This window comes from Drosophila elegans, unplaced genomic scaffold (genome assembly GCF_018152505.1).
Source record: "Drosophila elegans isolate 14027-0461.03 unplaced genomic scaffold, ASM1815250v1 contig_814, whole genome shotgun sequence".
In the NCBI taxonomy this organism is placed as follows: Eukaryota; Metazoa; Arthropoda; class Insecta; order Diptera; family Drosophilidae; genus Drosophila; species Drosophila elegans.
Genome location: NW_024546167.1, coordinates 18,231,110 through 18,253,269, shown reverse-complemented (window position 1 = coordinate 18,253,269; position 22,160 = coordinate 18,231,110). Strand labels below are relative to the sequence as shown.

Below are 22,160 nucleotides of genomic sequence, written 5' to 3'. Positions count from 1 at the left end.
AAATTAAACATTTTTGTTTTAATAGATATATTATTACCCAATATCCTTTAAAACTGATAATAACATTTAATTTCTATTTTGTTTCCCCAGGTGAGCTGCGTTTACAACGATCACTCCTTGTACATCTGGGATCTGCGCGACATCTCACGCGTGGGCAAGTCGCACTCGTTCCTGTACCATTCCACGTGCATCTGGGGCGTGGAAACAGTGCCATACAATGTGGAGCGGGAGCCATCGCAAACGCTGCCGGAGGAATGTTTCGTCACCTGCTCCTCGGACGACACGATTCGCGTTTGGGGACTGGATGGATGCACCAACAACGATATCTATCGCAGGAACATTTACTCCAAGGAGCTGTTGAAAATAGTCTACAGCGATGAGGAGCTGCAGTTCATCAAGGATCAGGGTTCATCGCTCTTCGATAAAGCCGGGAATTCATCTTATGATGGTAGGAATGGTGTGCGTTGCATCAAAATCAGTCCGGAACTGCAGCACTTGGCCAGTGGAGATCGGTGCGGCAATATACGTGTCTATAGTCTTGTCAACCTGCGCCTGCTCACCACCATCGAAGCCCATGAGTCGGAGGTGCTGTGTCTGGAGTATTCGAATGAGAAAATTGAGCGAAAGTTGCTGGCTAGTGCCAGTAGGGATCGTCTGATCCATGTCTTTGATGTGGCCCAGAATTACCTGTTGCTGCAAACCCTAGACGATCACAGCTCTTCGATTACCTCGATTAAGTTCGTGGGTGCCGGACTCAATTTCCAGATGATCAGCTGCGGTGCAGACAAGTCCATAATGTTTAGGAGTTTTCAGGTGAGTTTTGTAATATTTCCCTAACAATGATTATTAATTAATTCCCCTTTTTAAACAGGGTAACATCTTTATGAGGGGTACCAATACCTCTGGAAAGACAACTCTTTACGACATGGAGGTGGACTCGAATTCCAAGCATATCCTGACTGCCTGCCAAGATCGCAATGTGCGTGTTTATGGTACGCAGAATGCCAAGCAAACAAAAACCTTTAAGGGTTCGCATTCAGACGAGGGAAGTCTGATCAAACTGAGCCTTGATCCCAGTGGCATCTATGTGGCCACTTCGTGCACGGACAAGACCCTGGCTGTGTATGATTACTATTCCAGCGAGTGCATGGCCAGGATGTATGGACACAGTGAATTGGTCACTGGCTTAAAATTCACCAACGATTGTAGACATTTAATCTCGGCCAGTGGTGATGGTTGCATTTTCATTTGGCAAGTGCCACACGATATGATTGTTACGATGCAGGCCAGGATGTCACAGCAGCGTTTGAGATCGGGACATGCTCCGTTGCCACGCCCCCTGGCGCCCATTTCACCACCGGATGGCATAGTATTGGAATCGCCGACCAGTGAAATAGATCAGCCGCAAATGCAGCCCAAATTTGGAGTGGCCGAGCGGTTTTCCGATGTGGGACAACTGCCGCAGTGGGCGATGCGTAAAGCAGCCGGGGATTCGGATAGTGGAGCCTTGTCCATACCCACGCCCAGTGGTGGTGGATCCACGCAAGTACCTGCCATGCATGCCGCTTCATCGATGGGCAATCTGAGCTCATCGCCGAGTCAACAAATGCCTGGATTGGCACCCCGACCCAGGGGAAGATGGGCCCAGCGAAGCACTCAACTAGAGACGGCCGACGATCTGCGCTCCAACTCGGAAAGTCCACTGGGCACAGTGTCCTCTGTAGGTGGCCACAGCGGTGTAAATGTCCAGACCTCTGATTACAACAGTGCCTCTTCCAAGGACATTACCTACAATCAAACTTACTTGAGCGAAGACTCCTCAATTGACTCGGGAATGGAGACGCGAAGGGGCGAACTCAAGTTTATCGGCAGCAGCAACAATGGAACGGTGGTCACTGTCTCATCCGTTTCCTCGATGGCTGTCTCTGCCTCCAATGGTGCCATGTCAACGGGTTCTGCGGCTGCTCAGCAGCAGCGCCTCCAGCTGCCCGATAAGCGACTCAAGCCGGGTCTGCGATTCGATACCCACACCCATGATCATGATGGCGATGTCGAGGATATCTCCGATGGGGAAAGAACTAGCTCCGATCATGGCATGTTCTACAATAATCTGGCGCCCAGCACACCAACGTTAGTATACTATATAACAAAGAAAGGAAGCAAGCTTCAGCAAAAGTCGGCTGATCCTGCTCGTTTTGACTTATATACTGCTTGCAATAGAAAATAGGCTTTTGAGCAAGTTTTATCTAAGACTTTGACTGAAATTATACTATACTACTTATTAATGAGTTATTAGCTTAAATAATAAATAATAAATGTTAATTTTTTGCAGAGATTTCAAGGTAACGGCCATGAACGAGGATGAGCTGCGCAAGTCGGTGCGACGTCAGAAGTTTGAGAAATCCGGCCTTCAACTCACACCTTCGGCGCTCAGCGGAAATGGAAGTTCGCATACGGCGAGCACCGGAACCGGAACTGGAACCTCTGATACAGAGGATGAGGGCTCCACGCCCAGTGCCGAAAATGCCGAGCGTTCACTGGCCTCCACGCTGGGCGGTAGCTCGGAAAATCTTCCCCAGAGCAGCAACAACAGCTTCCTGCATGCCGCTTTGCCCGAAGGACCGGGATTAGCAACGCCCATGGAAAGGGGTGGCAGCAGTAAGATATTAATTTTAATTAAAAAAGGATTTCTGTATAAATGAAATTATTATTTCCTAGGTCGCCGCAGCATCAGCGCCAAGCACAATACGGAAAATGGGAAAAGCGTGGCCGCCCCGCCCACCATCACCAAGTCGTATACAAGCACCAAAAAGGAGGAGCTGCTGCAGGTCATCAACAAGGTCAAGCAGCAACTGGAGAATGTAAGTGTGGATGGTTAGGGGATTTCCTTTCCATTTCCATTGCCTTCTGAGTAAGCAGAATTTACTGCTTTGCGGGTTTTCTTCATTTTCTTCCCTTTTTTATTTGCCCATTTAATTTGTGTTTCTCTTTTGTTGTTCTTCTGTATTTTTATATGTGTACCATTATTTGTTTTTGGTGTCTGGTGTCTGTCCTCCAATCTCCAACCTCCAAAAACCCCCAAAAAAACACATGCACCCAAACAAAAATAAAACCCCTGCCCGAATTTTGTGTGTTTAGGGTACGCGCAAAAATGGCAACACAAGGTTGAATGCTATAGCCGAGGTGAGCCGATTTATGTTGGATTCTAAAGACTGTTTCGCCCTTCCTAATGATGCTTCCGATTTGTATATTTCACAAAGCTTTAAAACTAACGGGAGAATGACCAAACGCACTGCATTTTACTTTAAACCACAATTACATACCATTATTCTTTAAAAGAATTGCTTAAACATTAAAAAAAATGTATATATTTCTATATAAATTAAAAAAAAAATTTTTTTCAGTATTATTTTATAATTCTTAAAAAGCAAAGCTAAAACAAAAAAAACAACAATTGATACTTCTGTATTAAAGACATTCTTCCGAATTAACACCTAACTTTAATAGTTTTTTTTATTAAAACAAAAATAAAAAATTTATTTTGCATCGGCCGGGAATCGAACCCGGGCCGCCCGCGTGGCAGGCGAGCATTCTACCACTGAACCACCGATGCTTGGTGAAATAACCCAAACCAACTTCTCCTCACACTCAACCGTTTCTAAAAATAGACCCAGCTATCGACTAAAAAAAAACTTGCTTGGTCAGATAAGCCGAGTGGGTTAAAGATCCCCCTCACCTCACTCTTTCACTCCATAGCACACCACTTCTCATTTCTTAAGGAAATTGAGGAACCAGAAAACCACTCACACCACACTCACTCGATCCGCAGAGTTCAATCACATTATACAGACTTTTAACCAAGTTATTTTATAACTAATTTAACAAATTTCGATTTTGTGTTTTTGTAACTCAACAATATTTCATAACATCATGAATGATATAATATTTTTGTCAAAATAATTATATTAAAATTGTATGAATAAAATTTATGATCTTATGCATAATATTTGTATATTGTAATATTTTTATTAAAATTGTATAAATAACATTTATAGATTTAAATTAACAATTTGAACTTCAATTACATAATACAGACTTTTAACCTGTGATTTGCTAATTAATATTAATGACAAAATTAAATAACATGTATTTTTGATAACATTTTTAAAAACATTATAAATAATCTTATAATACAATATTATTAAAAAAAAAGATTATAAAATTTGAAAAAATCACTGGAAACATTTTATCTTAAAATCACGAAGTAATAACTTTTTTAAATTATTTACCGTGCTTTAAATTGTCCATCCACATCAAAGAATCACTTCTAGTTTATTTTTTATTAACAAAAAAATTAAGTTGTACTAACTAAAATAGTGAAATTGTTTTTCCCAACTAATAAAAACTTTCTTTTGACCCACAGGTAGGCCATAGACCCCTTCGGGGAAGCCATAGCATATCGGACCTGAGTCTGGCTGCCAATTTGGATGGCTCGAGGAATGCGGGTGGTGGACCAGGACGTTACACAAAGCCAGGTAAGTGATTGAGAAAATGGGTAACCCCGAGTTAAACCGAAACTGAAATCCCCTCCAAGTTGAACAGTAGGCTAATGAAACCATTTAAAATCTCTCTCCCCTTGTTTGCTCTCTATCTCTGTGTCTATCTCTCCATTTGAATATTGCTCTCCTTTTTGTGATATGTGCGGTAAAAAAAATTGTTAAACAATTTGTGTAATATTTTTGATAAATATACCCCTTAAACGATATTATGACTAACCCCATTAGTTGCTTCCCATGACACTTCGCAGTGTATTAGCTCCCAAAATACAACATCAACGTCTGCAACTTCAAATATCCCGCAGCAGCAGCAACATCAAATAGTTAAGGAGCAACATCAACAAGCCCAGCATTATGCTCCACCTGCTTCTCAACAATTTTTCAATTGCGCTGCTCCAAAATCCAAGTTACAACAGAATTTCCAGACCATGCGACAGGTTCAACAGCATTATCCTCCCTATCCGCATCATGTGGGTGTGCATCAGATCCATCCGCCACCTGGAGTTCCATTCGGAGGATCCTCATCTGCAATGCGTTCGCAATCCCAGCAGCAACATCTTCTACAGCAGCAGCAACATCAGCAGCAGCAGCAGCAGCAACAACAGAGGGTCAAAAGAAATCCAGCTGGGAATAATAGGCGTACGCCCAGTATTTTAAAACACTACAAATCCTGTCCAGTATCTCCTGTCCATGAGGAAGTAGAATGGTCTGCCGAGGGCAACGAAAGAGGTGCCCTCCTAGGCGAACCAAAAAGACACTCGGTTTATGCCGATGATGCCAGAACTATTTTGGATATGATACATGCAGATACGGAAAAGATGATTGATGAGATCACCCGAAAGTATGGTGATTTGGATGAGCCCTGTATACCGGCTTCATATTCCATGCCAGCGAATTTGAGGGGACTCGGTTCCACAGGGGATTCCACGCCCACGGGCAGAACCACACAGTATTATGTTTACAGGGAGTTTTATCAATGCGAGCGAAAGGTATCGCTTTCGGATATTCTGCAACCTGAGCAATTTGCCGCCACTCAGAGGAGATTGGATGAGGCCAGGTTTCTGGAGACACAAAGGCATTCAAGTGCCAGTTTTTTCCTCACCGGACAGCAAAGTCAGGAGTCATTATCGCTGCTTTCCGATGGCGATGGCGCTGGAAGCTATTGCAACAGTTTGGAGAGCGTTCTATCGGACGAAAGTGATTGCCAGAGTGCGCCGCTGGAGTATCCACAAACGCAGGTGGCTGTGCTCCAGCAGCGTCATGCTGGCATTCGGAACTTTATCATCCATGGACCAGTGTCCAAATCGTATGGCAACAGCCCAAATGCCTATGGCAGCTTTGATTACTATATGCGACAGCAGCATTCAACGGCCACGGATAGTTTCGATGTCACTGGCTATAATCTGGAGCCGCTGAAACCACTGCCCAGTTCGAAAACATATCCGAGAATAGCTCAGGTTCAGGCCACCGAAAATATACCCACTTTACGTTCCAAAAACAAGCAATATAACTCAGGTGTTAATAAGTCGCTAAGTACGGATTTTGCGCAACAGCGTCAGCAAAGGAATTCGAATCCCATGCAATCGGGTGACAATCTGTTTGTGCGAAAGCCACTGAAACCCAAGCCACCAGTGCCGGCAAAACCTCAGAATCTAGTCAGCACATTGAGCCACATGGAAAGTAAGCAGCAGCAGCAGCAGAGGCAGCAGAAATCGCAGTCCCGAACAGCCAGTGTGGTGCAGCAATTTGAGCATAATTTGCAGAAATTTGAAAAGGAAAAGCAAAGGGATCAGCAGAGGAGGCCGGCCATGAGGAGCTCTGTGAGTTCGGGAGCTCTGGCTGGAGGATCTGCCACGCAGAGTTGCTTGAAGAAAGTTTCCCGTTTCGATACCAGTGAAAGTAGTCGACGCGCCACTAGTGTGAGGCAGAAAAGTAGGCCAAAGATATCGGTGCGTTTCAATACAGTCTCGCAGATCAAGTATACGCCCAGTGCCAAAAGGGAAAGGCAGGCCAGAAATGAGGAAGAGCCACCGGAAATGGAAGTGGGCAGCCTGCCCAGCGATTATGGCGAACGCAGTTTCGAAATGTATTTTGCTGAAAATGGAAATGCCCCTGAGAATTTGGAAAATATGCAAACACTTAAGCTCTACACCAAACCGCAATTGCAAGCGGTGGTAGATGAAATCCAGCAAGAGCGTGAAAAGTATAGGAAAAACCTAGATAATGCTGGGAAAATCAATGGAAAGGCTGGAAATGGAAGAGGCAGCAGCTCCACCAGCCATCAATGCCAGAATATAGCCAAAAAGATAGACATAATCGAGAAGTTAATTGCCATGGAGGAGAATAAAATGGAGCAAATACGTTTGGCCACCGAATCGCGTTTGCGGCCCTTCAACTGCAATGCCAAGGAAAAGGGCTATGTGAAAAGTTTGACCATGAACTTTGACATGCTGGCCCGGGGAGAAGAACATGGAGAAGATGAGGAGTTGAGCTCCAAAGATGCCTCCGATCTGTGCGCCTATGCCAGGAATATACGCAGAAATTGCAGTTTGCCAGATGTCCTGGAAAGCACCGATTTCACCGGCATCTACAGCAGTCAGGGCGTTGAATTGGCCAAAGAAGTGATTGCCGACGATGAGGGGGGACAGGATATAGCAAATCCAGAGATCTCATCCGATAACCCCAATCACGGTGACGATGTTGTTTTGAGGATGGAGCCAGGTTTGAGTCCCCGTTTCCGTCTTCTTGGTTGTTGTGCCTCTTGAGTTTTTCGCCCACCTTCCATTTGCGCATACAACCACCCACCCACCCACCAGTTTTGTTACTAGTTTTTATTTACCTATTTGGACACTTCCCATCCATATCTCGATATATATCCTAGCACAAGAATTTTACGATAACCGCGCATGTTCCAAACCTTCAATTAAAAAACTGTTGCCCACTTTACAGGCAATCCCAAAACTCTGAATCCCATGCCCATCGAGGAGTCCTCCATACGCCGCGCCTGCTCGCTGAGCGACCTGCACATGGGCAACTTTGGCAAGCGTAAGCACCCTCGTTTATATAAATAATATTTTGTATTTAAATAAATTAATTCATTTGGTTATGTTTGACACCATTTTGCAGCTGGAAAACCGAATGGCACACCTCAAAAGCCACAGGCTCAGCACCGAAATGGAAATGTCTCGCGATCAGCCAGCAAAAGAAACAGTCTGCAGGGAAAGACTGGTTTAGGTGCCTCTAGCAACTCAATGAATGTCCTCAATCAGGGTGTAAGTTAAATATATATATAATAAAGCAAAACTATTTTTATATACCCCTGCACACATAAAATGTCGTTTTTCCACTGAATTTTCGATCGAACCTATGGTTACTATATAGTATTGTCCAATTTTATAATATCAAAACGTAATTTTAAATTTATTATTTATTTTTCATTTATTTTTATTATTATATAATTAAAATTTATTATATTTTCTTTTATTAAAACTAGAAAAAGAAGCTTGGTCGATTTTCAATGAATTTTTCGATCGATCTCATGGCTGCTATTTATTTTATTTATATTTGAATAACATTAAACCCTAATTCTAAAAAAATTAAGTATAACTATGTCTAAAAGCGGAAATATAACAAAATTCCTTTTATTTTTTAATTTTTCCAGAGCGACTCGGAACCCGAGGATAGCAATCGATTGCGTAGTGCCAGCAACGGACAGGGACGCAGTAATGGACCCATTGGTCAGTACAAATATTGTTAAATATATAAAACAAATAATAATATTATGCTCCACCTGCAGCGGCCAATCGGCAATACAGCAACAAGATCAACAATGTCAACAACAATCGTCGAAAGACACCAAACTTTAGCAGTGGTAAGTGAACTTTATTCAACTATTTTTTAAACAAACCAAAATAATAATGATTGAACCCCTTTCAGCCACACCCATGCAGGACGACTCCAGCTCCGAGGAGACGCCCAACAGCACTGTGAACAACAAGCCAATTGTGCCACCGAGGCCAAGAAATTTGGCTTTCGATCACAAGAGCAAGCTGATGATCAACAATATTGGCAGCCCCGGCGGAAATGCCAGCAAACAGAGGAGTGGAGTAAACTCCACCGAGGATTACGAGGGCACAGATCGTAAGTTTATAATGAAAAATATATAAAACAAGGTTTTTAAAATATATATTTACTTGCAGCCGAAGCCCAAGTACACAATGTGATCAATAAACTTTATACAACAACCCAGGCAGCCATGCAGCTACATGCGAATCTAAAAAATTCACTGCTGCTTAAGGAACTGGAGAACGCCCTGATCATGTCCAGGAACATGCTCAGCAGTATACCGAATAGGTAGGATTGATTGTAACTAAGATTTAGTGCTGCATGAACCTACAGAAGCTATACGAAGAATAATATCACTGTTTTTAAATATAAATAATTAAATCAGATTTTAATGTTGTTGTCAAACAAAAAATAATATAAAATTGACCTAAGCAGTAACCCCCTCGTCAATTTTGTTCGGATCGACTTGAAATCATAAAGAATAATAAATACATAATAAATAAATAAAAATAAAGACCAGGAAAAGTACAATTTAAAAGTTTCAAGTTAGACTGTTGATTCATGCCAGGCTAGAAATAAACCATATCGAAAACAATTTATTAAACAAAATATTATCTTTTTATTGCAGACAAGCGGAGAAGACAAACAATGGAGCCAGCGGAATGGGCGGTGGAATGGGAGTGGGAGTGGGCGGTGGTGGGGGATTGAACCACGATCAGCTGAGCGCTGACAACGGAGACTATCTGATGATGGTCAACAACTGTGCCGATCTTTTGAGCAATTTACGCACGAAGCACAAACCCGATGACTGTGAGAATAACTCCTAGTGTGTAGAGCTTAGGCTAGACTAAATGACTAAAACTACAAACGGATGGCAGCCGATCTGCGGGGCGGAGACTAACCCACACCTATTTATTTAACTGAAACAACACACAACCACACAGGCGAATGGCAAACAGATCAAGCAAGCAATCACTAATTTGTTATTAATAACCATTCACAGTTGATGTAAATGTCTTCTTTTGTTAGTAACTAGATAAAGTTGCGTAGCCGCTAAGTTTTCTGTTTCGTTTTCTGTGCGCGTGAGCATTTCTTTTAACAATAATTTATGTATGGCAAGAAAATCCGTTTAGCTTGAATTAAATTCTGTAAATGTTAAGTTTAATAAGCAGTTTTGTACGTGTTAAGTGTTATTTGAGTTTAAGGCGTCGATGAAACGAAGGATGTCCAGATATTGGGTATGAAGCGAATTGTTACAAAGTGCGCTTAGTCTATGCCTTCATTCTGTATGATTTATGTTCTTTAGTTTGTTTGTATTCTGTTTGTGAATCAGTCAAAATGTAAAAGACAAAACTAAAAGAAATATGTGTCAAATTTGAATTTATTCCAAAATTTCAATTTATACCATTATACTATGTATGCCTCTACTCACATTATACTTATATGCATCTAGAAATGCCACAAATTATGTGAAGAAACGAAGATATTTCAGACTTTTGATCAGAGCGAAAAACAAATCTATTTCCAAACACATTGTTCTGTAATTATTCTGTATTAGTTAATTATTCGATTGTATTTACAACAATTATAACACTACCTATAAATATACATATATATATACCTAGATATGAACTTGAATTAGTCCTAAAATTTACATTACAATAATTTACAACTAAACGAAATGTATTAAAATTAACTTCAAATAGGAAAAAACCAACACTTACGATTAATTATGCTATCTAAACTCAGAACTAAACTAAAAAAAAACAAACACTAATTCAAAGCAAAAATAATACATAATGCATAATTTTTGAAAACATTAAACAACGTTTCTATTTCTTCATTCCGGTTTTCTGTTAACAACTCGAGAACCCATTCCGTTAACAACTAAATACTGGGTCCCCTTTGTTCTTATTGTTGAATATTTTCTTTGATTTGACAGCCAAGAGTTGGGGGTCTCAGAAACCTTAATCCCCAGAGATCTGAGCCATATGCAATAGTCATATGGCAACACGAATCAAAAAAAAAAAAAAACCAACTCACTTTCGATGTAAATAGGATGGGCAGCATCTGGAACCAAATAATATCACTCGACTAATTCAACTAACTGCCAGGAATTGTGTATTGTGTAACATTTAAGAAATATTGAGTCGAATAATAAAATATAATTCAAAGTTTATCGAACAAAAGTAAAGTTTGAAAAGCACGGCGAAAGAGTCAATTACAGATTTTTTAAAATTGCCTTGGCAATCAGGGTTTATTAAAGCCATCAAAGAGATGACCGCCCAGCAGGTGATGTAATCGACAAACATGTGAGACCCATGTGGCATATTCGTTGGGCATAAGGGTGAACCTTATTAAGTTCTACCGATATGTTTATTTTTTGTTAGGGCTATCTGATACACTATAGCAACAATCAAATAAATCATTTGCTCCTATAAAACAAAAAATAATTTTTTTAATTTTATTATGAATAAAATAATAAATTTAGAGATTATTATTATGCATTTTCGTAACAGTTTTTCATTGTTTAACTTAAATTACAACACTTTCCACCAAAGTTCGCTCTAGTATAGTCTGTTAAATTGATACGACTTTTTTTATTTTGTAAATGGGAAAAGTTCGATTAATTAATTTTTTTAAGGCTCAAAGTATTTTTTAGGAGTTTATGATAAATTTACAAATTACAATATTTGCATATACTATGATACTTGGAACATTTTTAACTTTTTAACAAGGTCCACTCAACTGCACCACCCACTTGGAAACCCAATTTTCGACATCACAATGTGAGCAGGCAATGGTTGTTCAATTCGGCGCTGACCCACGGCCAAGGGATGTGGCCATTGATACTTTTGGCAGCCGTTGGGCTTCAATTAACGTGTGTCAATATTGAGCTAGGCCAACAACCGGAAGTTTATGTGGACTGAGAAAGGAAGGTCCTGTCGCGACCCACACTCGATAACCCAATAAAACGGAATGGCCACGTTCGATGATGGACTCACCCCGAAAGCCAACACCCTCCCTCCTTTTTTTTGCCTCGTCGCTTGGTCTCTTTCTGGCATTTACGCTTTATGCATAATTTACGGCAGCGTCCAATCATAAAGCGGGCGAAAACGCTTCCAAAAAGTGCCAGACACGCCCTTGTCCAGCGCCACCCACAATTTCGAGGTCCCCTTTTCACAACAGGTAGAAAAATAGATATACAAAATAAGTGCACAACGAGAAAAAACTGTATTTCTTTTTCTTGTCCATTTCAATGTTTGGGAGATAGGAAGTTGGTTGTAATTATTAAAGCAAGAATTATGGCTTTAATTGGCAAAATGTTAGAAAATGAATTCTATAAAAGGTATAACAAATTTATATGTTACCCAATGATCCACATAGAGTAATTTATTGCTAACAAAATATTTCATGTGTTCTGGCTTTCCAACAAAGTTCACTTTACTGTAACCATTTGTATTTATATGATTTTTTATGCTACAATATTAATGACATATTTCGAAAATGGGAAAAAAGACACGAACTGATATAAATGTTGTTTTCTTATCACGTGGGTCTTTCTAAAAACTTCAAACTTATAATTCGGAAACCTAACAAAAATATGTAAAAATTAAAATACAATTTTTTAGAGCTACCTCATTTAAAAAGGCAATTAAAATAAGCAAGTTTTGGAATATTTATTAATAACAAAATTAATTTATTAGCAATATTGAACAGAAATAATTAAGAAAACATGACTAAAAATATATGCACGGGTAAGTGAAGGTTATAAGTGGAGTCACTAGTAGAACACATCGCAATCGGTATAGGTATAAAAGAAGGTCGATACGCAGGCACTACTCCCATAGGCCCGCACATGATTATATCTCCGAGCCACATGAACCGTATATATTGAGATCAAAAATAGCAGAAGGAAGCAAAAGATGACGAGATAGCGGGTCCGAAGATCCTTGGACGTGGATGTCGGACATCGTGGCATTATCTGTCGGGCCTTATTAACTCTCATTTTGTGGCCACACTCGCAGCAGCGCACCCGATTCAGGATCTGGACCATTTCATAATTGCGCGAGTTCTTATATTTGGCAAAAGTCTGGCTCAGGCCATCGAACAGCTCCTGCAATTCGCAAGTTTTCTTCATGTTTCGGGAAAAATAGGTTTAATGCTTGAAATACGGATTTTTGATTTCTAGTTTTTGGAATAATTGACACGATATTACAAGATATAGTATCAATTCATATATGAACCTTTTTTTATGAGATGACGTATTTTGTCAAAAATAACCAAAAGTATAAGTATTGATAAATTTTATATCCTGCAAAAGTGCAAAAACTCATTCAAATAAATCCCAAAACAATAATTGACTTAAAAAAGATATATATTTTCTATAAAACTCCGAAATCGCACTCAGGATTATGAAAATTTAAACTTGCAAGATCAATTTTAAGATGAAAAGTCGCTACTAGACGATACGACAGTACTACTTTTGCTGGTACTTTCCACAGTACTATTGTCACCAGTATCACCACCAGAAAGGCAATTACAGCGCCGCGATGCCGTCAAAACTATTATTATAATGATAACTATCCATATGACGTCACGGAAAACGATCATGGAAGCCAGAATGTATTCATGCTTGCCAAACTTGTGACGCGTTTTATCGCGAACTATTAGTTCAATATCCACCAGGACCACAACGATCAAAACGAGCACGAGTACGAAGTTCAACAGAACGTAAAGTAAAAATTCCTGAAAACAAAAAAAGAGGATAGCGTGAATGATCATAACCAATCCGACGGCAAAGAGGTAAGCCACAGGAATCTTGTGACCGATTTGCCACGGAGCGAACTTAGAATACACAACCATGGCCATGATCACAAAGGCCAGAGTTCCACAAGGTACCAAAACCTAGTTGTATAAATAGTATAATTTTAGATATAGGAATAAATGCAATTAAATTAAAGCAAGCCAAGGCCTTACCGTCAACGGATGATACCAGATGGCCGACGCGGAAATCAAGATGGAATGGACTATAATCCAGACTATGAAGAAAGAAATCCTGACGATCTTGTGCCGGAAAATCTTAATTGCAAAGCACAAGATTGCTTGAACTATTATGAATGCCAGCAAGGCGGGAATGGCTAAGAAAAACTCTACTTCTATGATATACAAGTTCAATGAAGGATAGCTCCAGAACAGGACCAATGGCAGGAGACTCACTATTAGGGATACCTGAATAAAGGTCCCAGGATAATTGTCTGGAATTTAGATCCATGCAATTGAAACTTACGTCCAATAAGAGCAATACTCTCCAGATAAATCTGCGCTTAACACGAGGATTAGCAAAGGGATTCTCCTGCCGCGGTCGAGTGCAACAGGCTATATTAAAAAAGCAACACATTTCTGCCACTATAGAGCTTCCTTAGTTGTAAAAATTTATTTTTCCAAATATTTTTGAGTTTAGAGTGACGACAAACTCAAGGAAACTTAAGTGCTTTGTATATATATATATATATATATAATTCATATATTTATTAATCTTCTAAGCCAATAAGAACTAGCAGGAATACGAATAAAATATGAGGCTCCAAAGAAAATCTACAAATCATGAATAAATGTTGTATCAGCTTATTTAATATTTTATAAAAACCTTTACACTCAGTACTATAAAAATTGTAAATTACAATATTAATTTAGATAGATGAGTCTGTATTAATATATTTTATGAATCTACTAAGCCAATAAGCTCCAGCAGATATAAAAAGAGGAATATAATGTCACTGTAAAGGAACATGGCAGCTAATATAAAATCCGACTGGTCAAACTCATTTTTGTGTGTCTTGCCGCCAATAATCATTTGAAGATCAATCACAATAAATATGGAAAATAGGAGTACGCCCAGAGATACATATACTATGCGTAAGATAGGGAAAAATAAGGAAAATATGCCCATTATTATTACTACTAGGCAGAGCACAAAAACGAAGACACAGCATCCGGTGAAGTCGCATGGGGCAAATCTGGCAAAAAGCCCAAGTAATATCACGATGACGGAACAAACAGCCACAGCTATAAAAACCTGATTGGCAGAAAGTCCATTTAATACGTAAATTGCAGGCAACTATGATTTACTTACCAATTTCGGATGATATCGGACCGCAAAACAGGCCACCAATGCCGCATGTGCAATCACATATATTACCAACAATATGTATTTAGAGGGGGACTTCCGAAAAAGGTTGATGCAAAAGCACATCATAATGGACATTGTCATATTGACAGCTATGGCAATAAGCCCTATATACCAGTGTCTTAATAGGAACCTCCTGGCTCCCATATGGAAAATACAAAATGTCATTACCAATACGGTGAAAACTAAATTGATCTGCAATGTACGTTCGGATTATTGATTATTTTTTATAGATACTATGCACTTACGGCCACTATCATAAGAACCTTACTGATGAAAACACGGCGGGAAAATGAGTCGTCAAACATAATTTCCTCATCTCTCCTTGGCCTCCTATTTCGCGAAAACCACGACATACTTTTGTATACAATAACAAGTCCTCAGATCGTACAAAATCGTAGATATTTCTTTCTGTACTAAGTTGTTTGACAAGAAATGCGATTCTAAATGATCAAGAAATTAAATAAGCAATAAAATTATAACTTTGCGCAGAAGGTATTAATAAAGTGGAATCATATAAATTTACCGATTATGAAAATTTAAATTTGTTTACTGCTTAAATTTGTTTACTATTTTAGGAATGTATAATTATACCTGACATTTAAATAGGAACAATTTGAACTTTACTTACAGGCTTCCGGTTTTAAAGTAGTATATCTCTAAAGTCTTGTTGCTTTCGTCTCTAAAATCTGGGTTTAAAACTTGGTTTGTAATCTTGGTGCGATTTTTTGTTATTTTTATGATGTAACCCCTTTCTAAATCTCCGAAAAAATCGTCTTTGCAGAAAAGAGAACAAAAACCTGCAGTTCTAAATCTATAACTTTTCTTTTACGCATCTGATTTCAAAGTTGTGGCTTACTTCTCTAAAAATCTGCGATTAAAACTTGGATTGTAATTTCGGGCCGATTTTTTTGCAAAGTTTTCTTAATCTCCGAAAAAACCGTCTATGCAAAAAAGTGACCAATAACCTGCAGTTTTAAATCCATATCTTTTCATTCAGGCATCTGATGTCAATTTGGTATATCTTAAAAGAATTGTGACTTAAGCCCTTAAAAATTTGGGTTTAAATTTTGTTTTGAAATTGTGGGTTGACATTTTTACGACATAATTCCTTAATTAATTTCCGAAAAATAGAATCCCTGAAAAGTGACCAAAAACCTACAGTGTTAATTCTATAACTTTTCTTTCAAGCATCCGATTTCGAAGTGGCATGTCTTAAAAGTCTTGTGGATTAGTGCTCTAAAAAACTGCGTTTAAAACTTGGTTTGTAATTTCGGGTCGATTTTTTGCAATTTTTATGATGTTACCCCTTTCTTAATTTCCCAAATAATCGACTTTGCAGAAATGTGACCAAAAACCTGCAGTTCTAAATCCATAACTTTTCTTCTTGGCCTCCGATTTCAAAGTGGTATACCTTTAAAGTCTTGTAGTTTAGGCCTCTTAAATTCGGCATTTAAATTTTGTTTTGAAATTTTAAGTTGTTATTTTTACGATATATCTCCTTAATTAATTTCCGAAAAATAGAATCCCTGAAAAGTGACCAAAAACCTACATTGTTAATTCTATAACTTTTCTTTCAAGCATCAGATTTCGAAGAGGCATGTCTTAAAAGTCTTGTGGATTAGTGCTCTAAGAAACTGCGTTTAAAACTTGGTTTGTAATTTCGGGTCGATTTTTTGCAATTTTTATGATGTTACCCCTTTCTTAATTTCCCAAATAATCGACTTTGCAGGAATGTGACCAAAAACCTGCAGTTCTAAATCCATAACTTTTCTTCTTGGCCTCCGATTTCAAAGTGGTATACCTTTAAAGTCCTTTAGTTTAGCCCTCTAAAATTCTGCATTTAAATTTTGTTTTAAAATTTTGAGTTGTTATTTTTACGATATATCTCCTTAATCAATTTCCGAAAAATAGAATTCCTGAAAAGTGACCAAAAACCTACAGTGTTAATTCTATAACTTTTCTTTCAAGCATCAGATTTCGAAGTGGCATGTCTTAAAAGTCTTGTGGATTAGTGCTCTAAAAAACTGCGTTTAAAACTTGGTTTGTAATTTCGGGTCGATTTTTCTCAATTTTTATGATGTTACCCCTTTCTTAATTTCCCAAATAATCGACTTTGCAGAAATGTGATCAAAAACCTGCAGTTCTAAATCCATAACTTTTCTTCTTGGCCTCCGATTTCAAAGTGATATACCTTTAAAGTCTTGTAGTTTAGGCCTCTTAAATTCGGCATTTAAATTTTGTTTTGAAATTTTAAGTTGTTATTTTTACGATATATCTCCTTAATCAATTTCCGAATAATTAATTAAAACGTAATCTTTAAACTACTATTTGCCTTATGTCCTTTAAAATAAATTATACAAAAATGTTAAAGGAAATAGTTTGTCTTCTATGTTTTTAATGGCCATCTGAATCCTGTTCAGATATATTAATCATCTGACCTTAGATGAAGTTATTTTTAGAGAGAAGCTTTTTCCTGTACAGCTCTCCTAAAATCTTTAGAGTTTGCATAATTTTTTTCTAGAAAAAAGGCGTCGAAACAGGCCAAACTTATGGATACTAATTAATGGAATTTTTTCACATAATGAGCGACGCCTCGCTGCCCGCCAATGTGGAAATGTGAAAATGTGAAAATGCGGCATAAAAAATTAAGGATGGAGAATGGAGAATGGAAAATCTCGGAAGCTGGCGGCGCATTCGTGACTCCTCAGGCAGCAAAAATAGAAAACCTGCGGGGCGGTTTTGTGCTCAGGTGTGAATAAGCGTGCAAGAAGTTGACATAATGCCAGGCCAAACGGACGGACAATGGCAGGAGCAATAAAATCGCAAGGACTCGTCGTCGGCAGGAGGAGAATTCCGTTTCAGGGGAGAGGAGACAGGAGACAGGCTGCATTGGCAGTCGGTGAACCGCACTAATTGAGCCGCGTTACGTCGACTCGAATGCATTTGAATGTGTTGCCAAGCAGCGCGCCGATGCCGATCCCATCCACATATTGTCATCGTTTTCCGGCCTCTCGCCTCGCGTTTCTCGCTGGGAAGTCGAGCAACTGCTGCCCGGAAAAGCAAATCCACCCAGCCATACACACCCACCCACCAAGCCAAAATCTGATCCCAGTCAGCTGCTCTTCATCAAAAATATGGATCGAGGGGTCAAAATTAAGCTGCGATTGTCTCACAAAGCTCGGATGAAGTATTTGACCCATGCAAAATATAATAAAGAAGGATATGAACAGTCCGACATAGATTTAAAATAATCTGGTTGGGCTCTATGACGATCAAAAGGTTTTTAAAACGAGTTATACATTTTTCATCAAAAGGTACTTTAAGCTTGGAAAGCTTTATGTTAAAATATTTAATAGTTTGCTTATAAGTCTAAAAAATGCTATCAATAAAACCAAAATACTTAAAACTTATTTAAAATATTTGTCTCGTTAATAACCATTTCAAATTTATAAAAGTAATACAAATACAGAAATTTTTCAGTTGAGTAAATATTTTTAAATCTGTATAAGTGAAAAGTGATTTTAAATCTCTAACTATTTTGAATCAGAGTCGATACACCAATTAGAACAAAATATTCAATAACTTTGTATGATAAAGAACTAAATAAAATAGAAGTTAAACAAGTTGTATAACTCATTTTTAAAGTGCCCAAGAAATATTGAATTTTATAGTCTGAATGTGATTTTACTCACCACTAAGCCAAGCATTAGCGACCAGATTACTTGTCACAGATATCCGTTTTGTATGATCTTAATCGAGGCTGAGCCGTATTTCTGTCAGTGCATGGGTCACATCCTCCCCCCGCCCCTCGAAGAATAAACTATAAGTACTCATATAGAATTTTGTAATGCTCGCATCTTGAGCGCCCCGTGGTTTCCTCTTATTTTCCTCATTTTTGTTCTAATGGCAGCCAGCCATTGACATGGGACACTTTCGATGTGGAGGAGTGGGCGTGGCAGAGGCAGGGGCAGGAGCAGAAGATCATGTCATAGTTCAGAGAGTCGACAATTAACGTGGGTTAGGTGTTGTTTTGTTCTCCTTTTTTTAGCCAGCATATTGTTGGCTTGGGCGGGTATAAAAAAGATACACTTATATGGCCATTAAGAGGTGTGCCGAGGGTGCCTTGTAATTGAAAGGAAAATGCAGCTTTAGCTTTTTAAGAAATTGTAATCACAGCAGATTGCGTTGGGCTGAACTCAGCTGAGCAGAGTGATACGAGGATATGGGGATATGTTGGAATATAAAGATTCCAGGCTACAAAGCTGATAGGTCACAGCACCATTACACTGATAAGAAAAAACTATTTAAATGAAGTACCAAATTATTGGACATTTAATATGGCTTAAGTTGATTAAATATTTTAGTTACTAAAATATTTTTGCAAAAATAATAATATTAACTTTTAAAAATATGTACAAAATTTTAAAATAACTAAAAACAGCAATGGATGATACCAAAAAAAAAAATATTTTATCGAGTATTAAGATCTTGGACTTAATACGTTTTTTTTCTCAAGTAACATTTAAAGCAAAAACTATTTAAATGTTTTTTTAACAGTGCAGGTTCAGACAATCCCTCGCACTTGGTGGCGTAATCATATCCGGAAGAGATTACGCTGCAATTCACGCTCGACTTACATCCCTGCATCCTTGCAGCCATCCATCGTGTCCTTATTGTTCTGCCTCATTTCGGGTGATAAGCGCAGTCGTTGTCTGCTGTACTTTCCCACCTCCCAGCCTTTCGAATCGGTGGACAATGGAATTGGATTATAATTTTTTATTGTACGGAGCCAGCAGCTCGAGTGCTTGGATATTTTCCATATTTTTTCCCCCTGTTGCGTGCTCGAGTTGTTTTGTGGCACAATCGAAGGGGCGTGCCATGGGGCCCCCCGCCCGCAGATAAAAATTATTGATATGCTAAAAACAAAGCACGCAAAATATTATGCTTATTTCAGGAGACTGAAACAAAAAATTATGGCGCCTGCGGAAATTGTTTATGGCGGGTAAACAGTTTTTCGTGGCATGGAATGGGAGCCGCCAATATGGCGGAAGTTATTTTATTATTTTGTGGCCTGCCTATTTCAAATTCGATTAAGATTTTAAATTGGAAAACTATATTTCTTCAACAATTTAACAGTTTTTGTGGTTCCAAACGGTTGTCGCCAACCGATTTAATCTAAGAAATGTTTAGTTTTGTAAAAACACAAATCATGGAAACTTCACAATTTTTTTACATATTTTAAATTATATTTTCAAATGCGGTATAAAAAAAATTGACTGTAAAACTGGTGACTGGTGTTATTAAAACATTTTTCTTATTATTATTCTGTTTGACATAGAAGGCTTTTGTAATAATTTTTGTTATATCGGCAGATGTACTTCCCAGTTATTAAAAAAATCTTATTACATAATTAAATAAACTAAAACTTATTATTAATACATCATTTAAATATATGTTATGCTTCTCCTTTATTTTTTCCAGTATGCAATATAGTTTTAGAGCTTTTCTTGACACCTAGTTCTTATTAGCCGCTTTCCTCTCAGCGGAAATCAAAAATTATACTCTCTATTCCAACGAATCAATGACCATTAATTAGCTTAATTAATGTCATCCGGCTGGGTGGCCAAATCGGATTGTCCGGAGTGCCGAGGCGTCATGCATAAGCGAGTATAGAAGTGGTAAAAGTGCGGAATTATCCGGGCTAGATCTGCATGAAGTGATGCCACCAACCGACCAACCGCGTTCAATTAGCCAAATAAGTCGGTTTGTGTCAGCTTTCCGATTGAAAAGGGGAAGTGGGGAAGTGAGGAAGGGGGGGTATAGTACTTCGCCTAGATGGATAGGTAGATGGATACTCGAATGGCCGACTGGGCGTGCATAAGGCAAACATCAAAAGGAATCGAATTGGGGGAGCGGCCAACATGACAACAGCTCAAGGACCATTCACATTCATTTCACAATTGGGGGTTGGCCTTCGTTGTTCGTCCTGCGTCCTGCGTCCTGCGTCCTTCGCTCTTCAACAATGATAGGAATCGAGGAATCGAGAAATCGAGGTTCAAAAGAACGCCGTGAGGCGGTGTCAAAAGTCATCATCAAAAATTGGGCACAACCAAAAGCTTGCTTCTCTCCACTGAATTGTCAAACTGAATGGCTTTGCCTTTCTATCAGTGGGCGGTGTGTCCTCAAGAGCATATGCTGAGGGCCCACTGTACGTCAGTCGTCTTTGATTATTTGCATAAAAAAACAACGCCCCGCGAATCGCTCGATTTCGCTTTTCGTTCCCATTTGGATGTTCGATTCGTTTTGAATTATTCATATGGCCAAAAAGGAAAAGGGGCAGAATGTCAACTCAAGTGGACATCACATGCGTCGTCTCTAAAAAGGTTTATTAAAGCTTTATAAAAGACCGATGTCACCAAATCAAAGTCAGCAGGATTACATACACCCATCCAAATAAGTATAAATATTTGTAGTGAAACCAATTGTTTAATTTTTATTGTATTCAAACAAAAATATTTATAATTGAAGTAAAAATTTTGTCCAAAAAACATGTGCCTTAAAAATACTGTATATTGTGAATATTGAAAAGGAAGATGCTAAAAACTTTAAGTCAAACCAATTAAAGCCAATCAGTAAGTAACTATCCACTTAAATACCTGTCACTGAAAAATCTATCGTCATTGGGGATTACTATTACTCAATATATATCATTATATATAAATATATACACAAAATTTAAAACTATTTAAATACAAAAATGATACAAAATAGTTCACATGTTTTATATAATACATATGACCATGTTAAAAATATACCTGTTCTCTACTCGATTAAAATGAAAATATATATATTTTGGTTGTTTTTTTGTAAATATTTTCTGTAATATACAAGCCCCAAATTTAATTTTCTTATAAGAAAATTTATGACTTCATAAAATATAAAATATTTGCACCATTTATTTTTTCTTTCTTAATCAATTGGGCTGAAGTTATATGGATATTTCTGTGGCATTTTTATGAGCTATCTTTTTTTCCACTGCCAAACCCATTTCACTCATTTTCACTCCCGGATTTTCTTGTCTTTTCTCGAGCAGCAGATCAAAGTCGTATGCAAATGATTGAGGCGTGTGTCTGGTCCTGCCACCTGCGGAGTTTTTCCCGAGTGGGCGGTGGAAATGGGAAACGGGAAAGTGGGGGGCTGGTCGCCACTAATTAAGTTGCAAATGTCATGCGGCAGACGTGGCGACAGTTTAGAGCCCATTAAACGCGACTCTTAAGAACGAGTAATGCAGCAATAATTGTTTTCATTTCGCATCCATTTGCATTTTTGATGATCACGGGAGACAA

General features: G+C 38.5%; 3 protein-coding genes and 1 non-coding gene across 16 annotated transcripts in view; 1 reads left to right on the top strand and 3 right to left on the bottom strand.

The window, feature by feature from the left end:
• LOC108147921 (mitogen-activated protein kinase-binding protein 1) overlaps positions 1-10,771 on the top strand; it is a 68,840-nt gene extending 58,069 nt beyond the window's left edge. For 2 of the 10 annotated variants that reach the window (XM_017274689.2, XM_017274690.2), the window contains 14 exons: positions 91-813; positions 872-2,130; positions 2,333-2,658; positions 2,719-2,861; positions 3,139-3,183; positions 4,424-4,535; positions 4,785-7,277; positions 7,506-7,601; positions 7,683-7,828; positions 8,218-8,293; positions 8,353-8,427; positions 8,493-8,696; positions 8,756-8,909; positions 9,250-10,770. In XM_017274689.2, coding sequence (XP_017130178.1) covers positions 91-813; positions 872-2,130; positions 2,333-2,658; positions 2,719-2,861; positions 3,139-3,183; positions 4,424-4,535; positions 4,785-7,277; positions 7,506-7,601; positions 7,683-7,828; positions 8,218-8,293; positions 8,353-8,427; positions 8,493-8,696; positions 8,756-8,909; positions 9,250-9,448 — 6,051 coding nt within the window. In that variant the 3' untranslated portion in view covers positions 9,449-10,770. Of the gene's footprint in view, positions 1-90; positions 814-871; positions 2,131-2,332; positions 2,659-2,718; positions 2,862-3,138; positions 3,184-4,423; positions 4,536-4,784; positions 7,278-7,505; positions 7,602-7,682; positions 7,829-8,217; positions 8,294-8,352; positions 8,428-8,492; positions 8,697-8,755; positions 8,910-9,249 lie in introns of all 10 variants that reach the window. The other 8 variants (XM_017274695.2, XM_017274696.2, XM_017274687.2 and 5 more) reach the window with 7 other exon arrangements.
• On the bottom strand, positions 3,543-3,613 carry Trnag-gcc. The gene has a single exon. It is a non-coding gene; the product is annotated as a tRNA-Gly (tRNA).
• Positions 10,772-12,380: 1,609 nt separating the features above from the next.
• On the bottom strand, positions 12,381-12,896 carry LOC108147837. Its single transcript, XM_017274592.2, has one exon. It carries the CDS (start codon positions 12,760-12,762, stop codon positions 12,406-12,408), a length of 357 nt encoding a protein of 118 aa, XP_017130081.1. The 5' UTR covers positions 12,763-12,896; the 3' UTR covers positions 12,381-12,405.
• An 85-nt stretch (positions 12,897-12,981) lies between these two features.
• Positions 12,982-15,326, bottom strand: LOC108147836 (protein lifeguard 3). 4 transcript variants are annotated; one of them, XR_005977904.1, is made up of 4 exons: positions 15,060-15,326; positions 14,758-15,006; positions 13,602-14,700; positions 12,982-13,370 (listed from the first exon to the last, which is right to left on the bottom strand). XR_005977904.1 is itself a non-coding variant. In XM_017274591.2 (3 exons), the coding sequence occupies exons 1-3, from the start codon at positions 15,165-15,167 to the stop codon at positions 14,344-14,346; spliced, it is 714 nt and encodes a 237-aa protein (XP_017130080.1). In that variant the 5' UTR covers positions 15,168-15,326; the 3' UTR covers positions 12,982-14,343. The 4 variants fall into 4 exon arrangements, 3 of the variants coding, with proteins under 3 accessions (XP_017130080.1, XP_017130079.1, XP_041566511.1); XM_017274591.2 differs by having other exon boundaries at positions 12,982-14,700; XM_017274590.2 differs by lacking the exons at positions 14,758-15,006; positions 15,060-15,326 and having other exon boundaries at positions 12,982-13,529; positions 13,602-13,853; positions 13,912-14,022.
• Between the last annotated feature and the right edge of the window lie 6,834 nt (positions 15,327-22,160).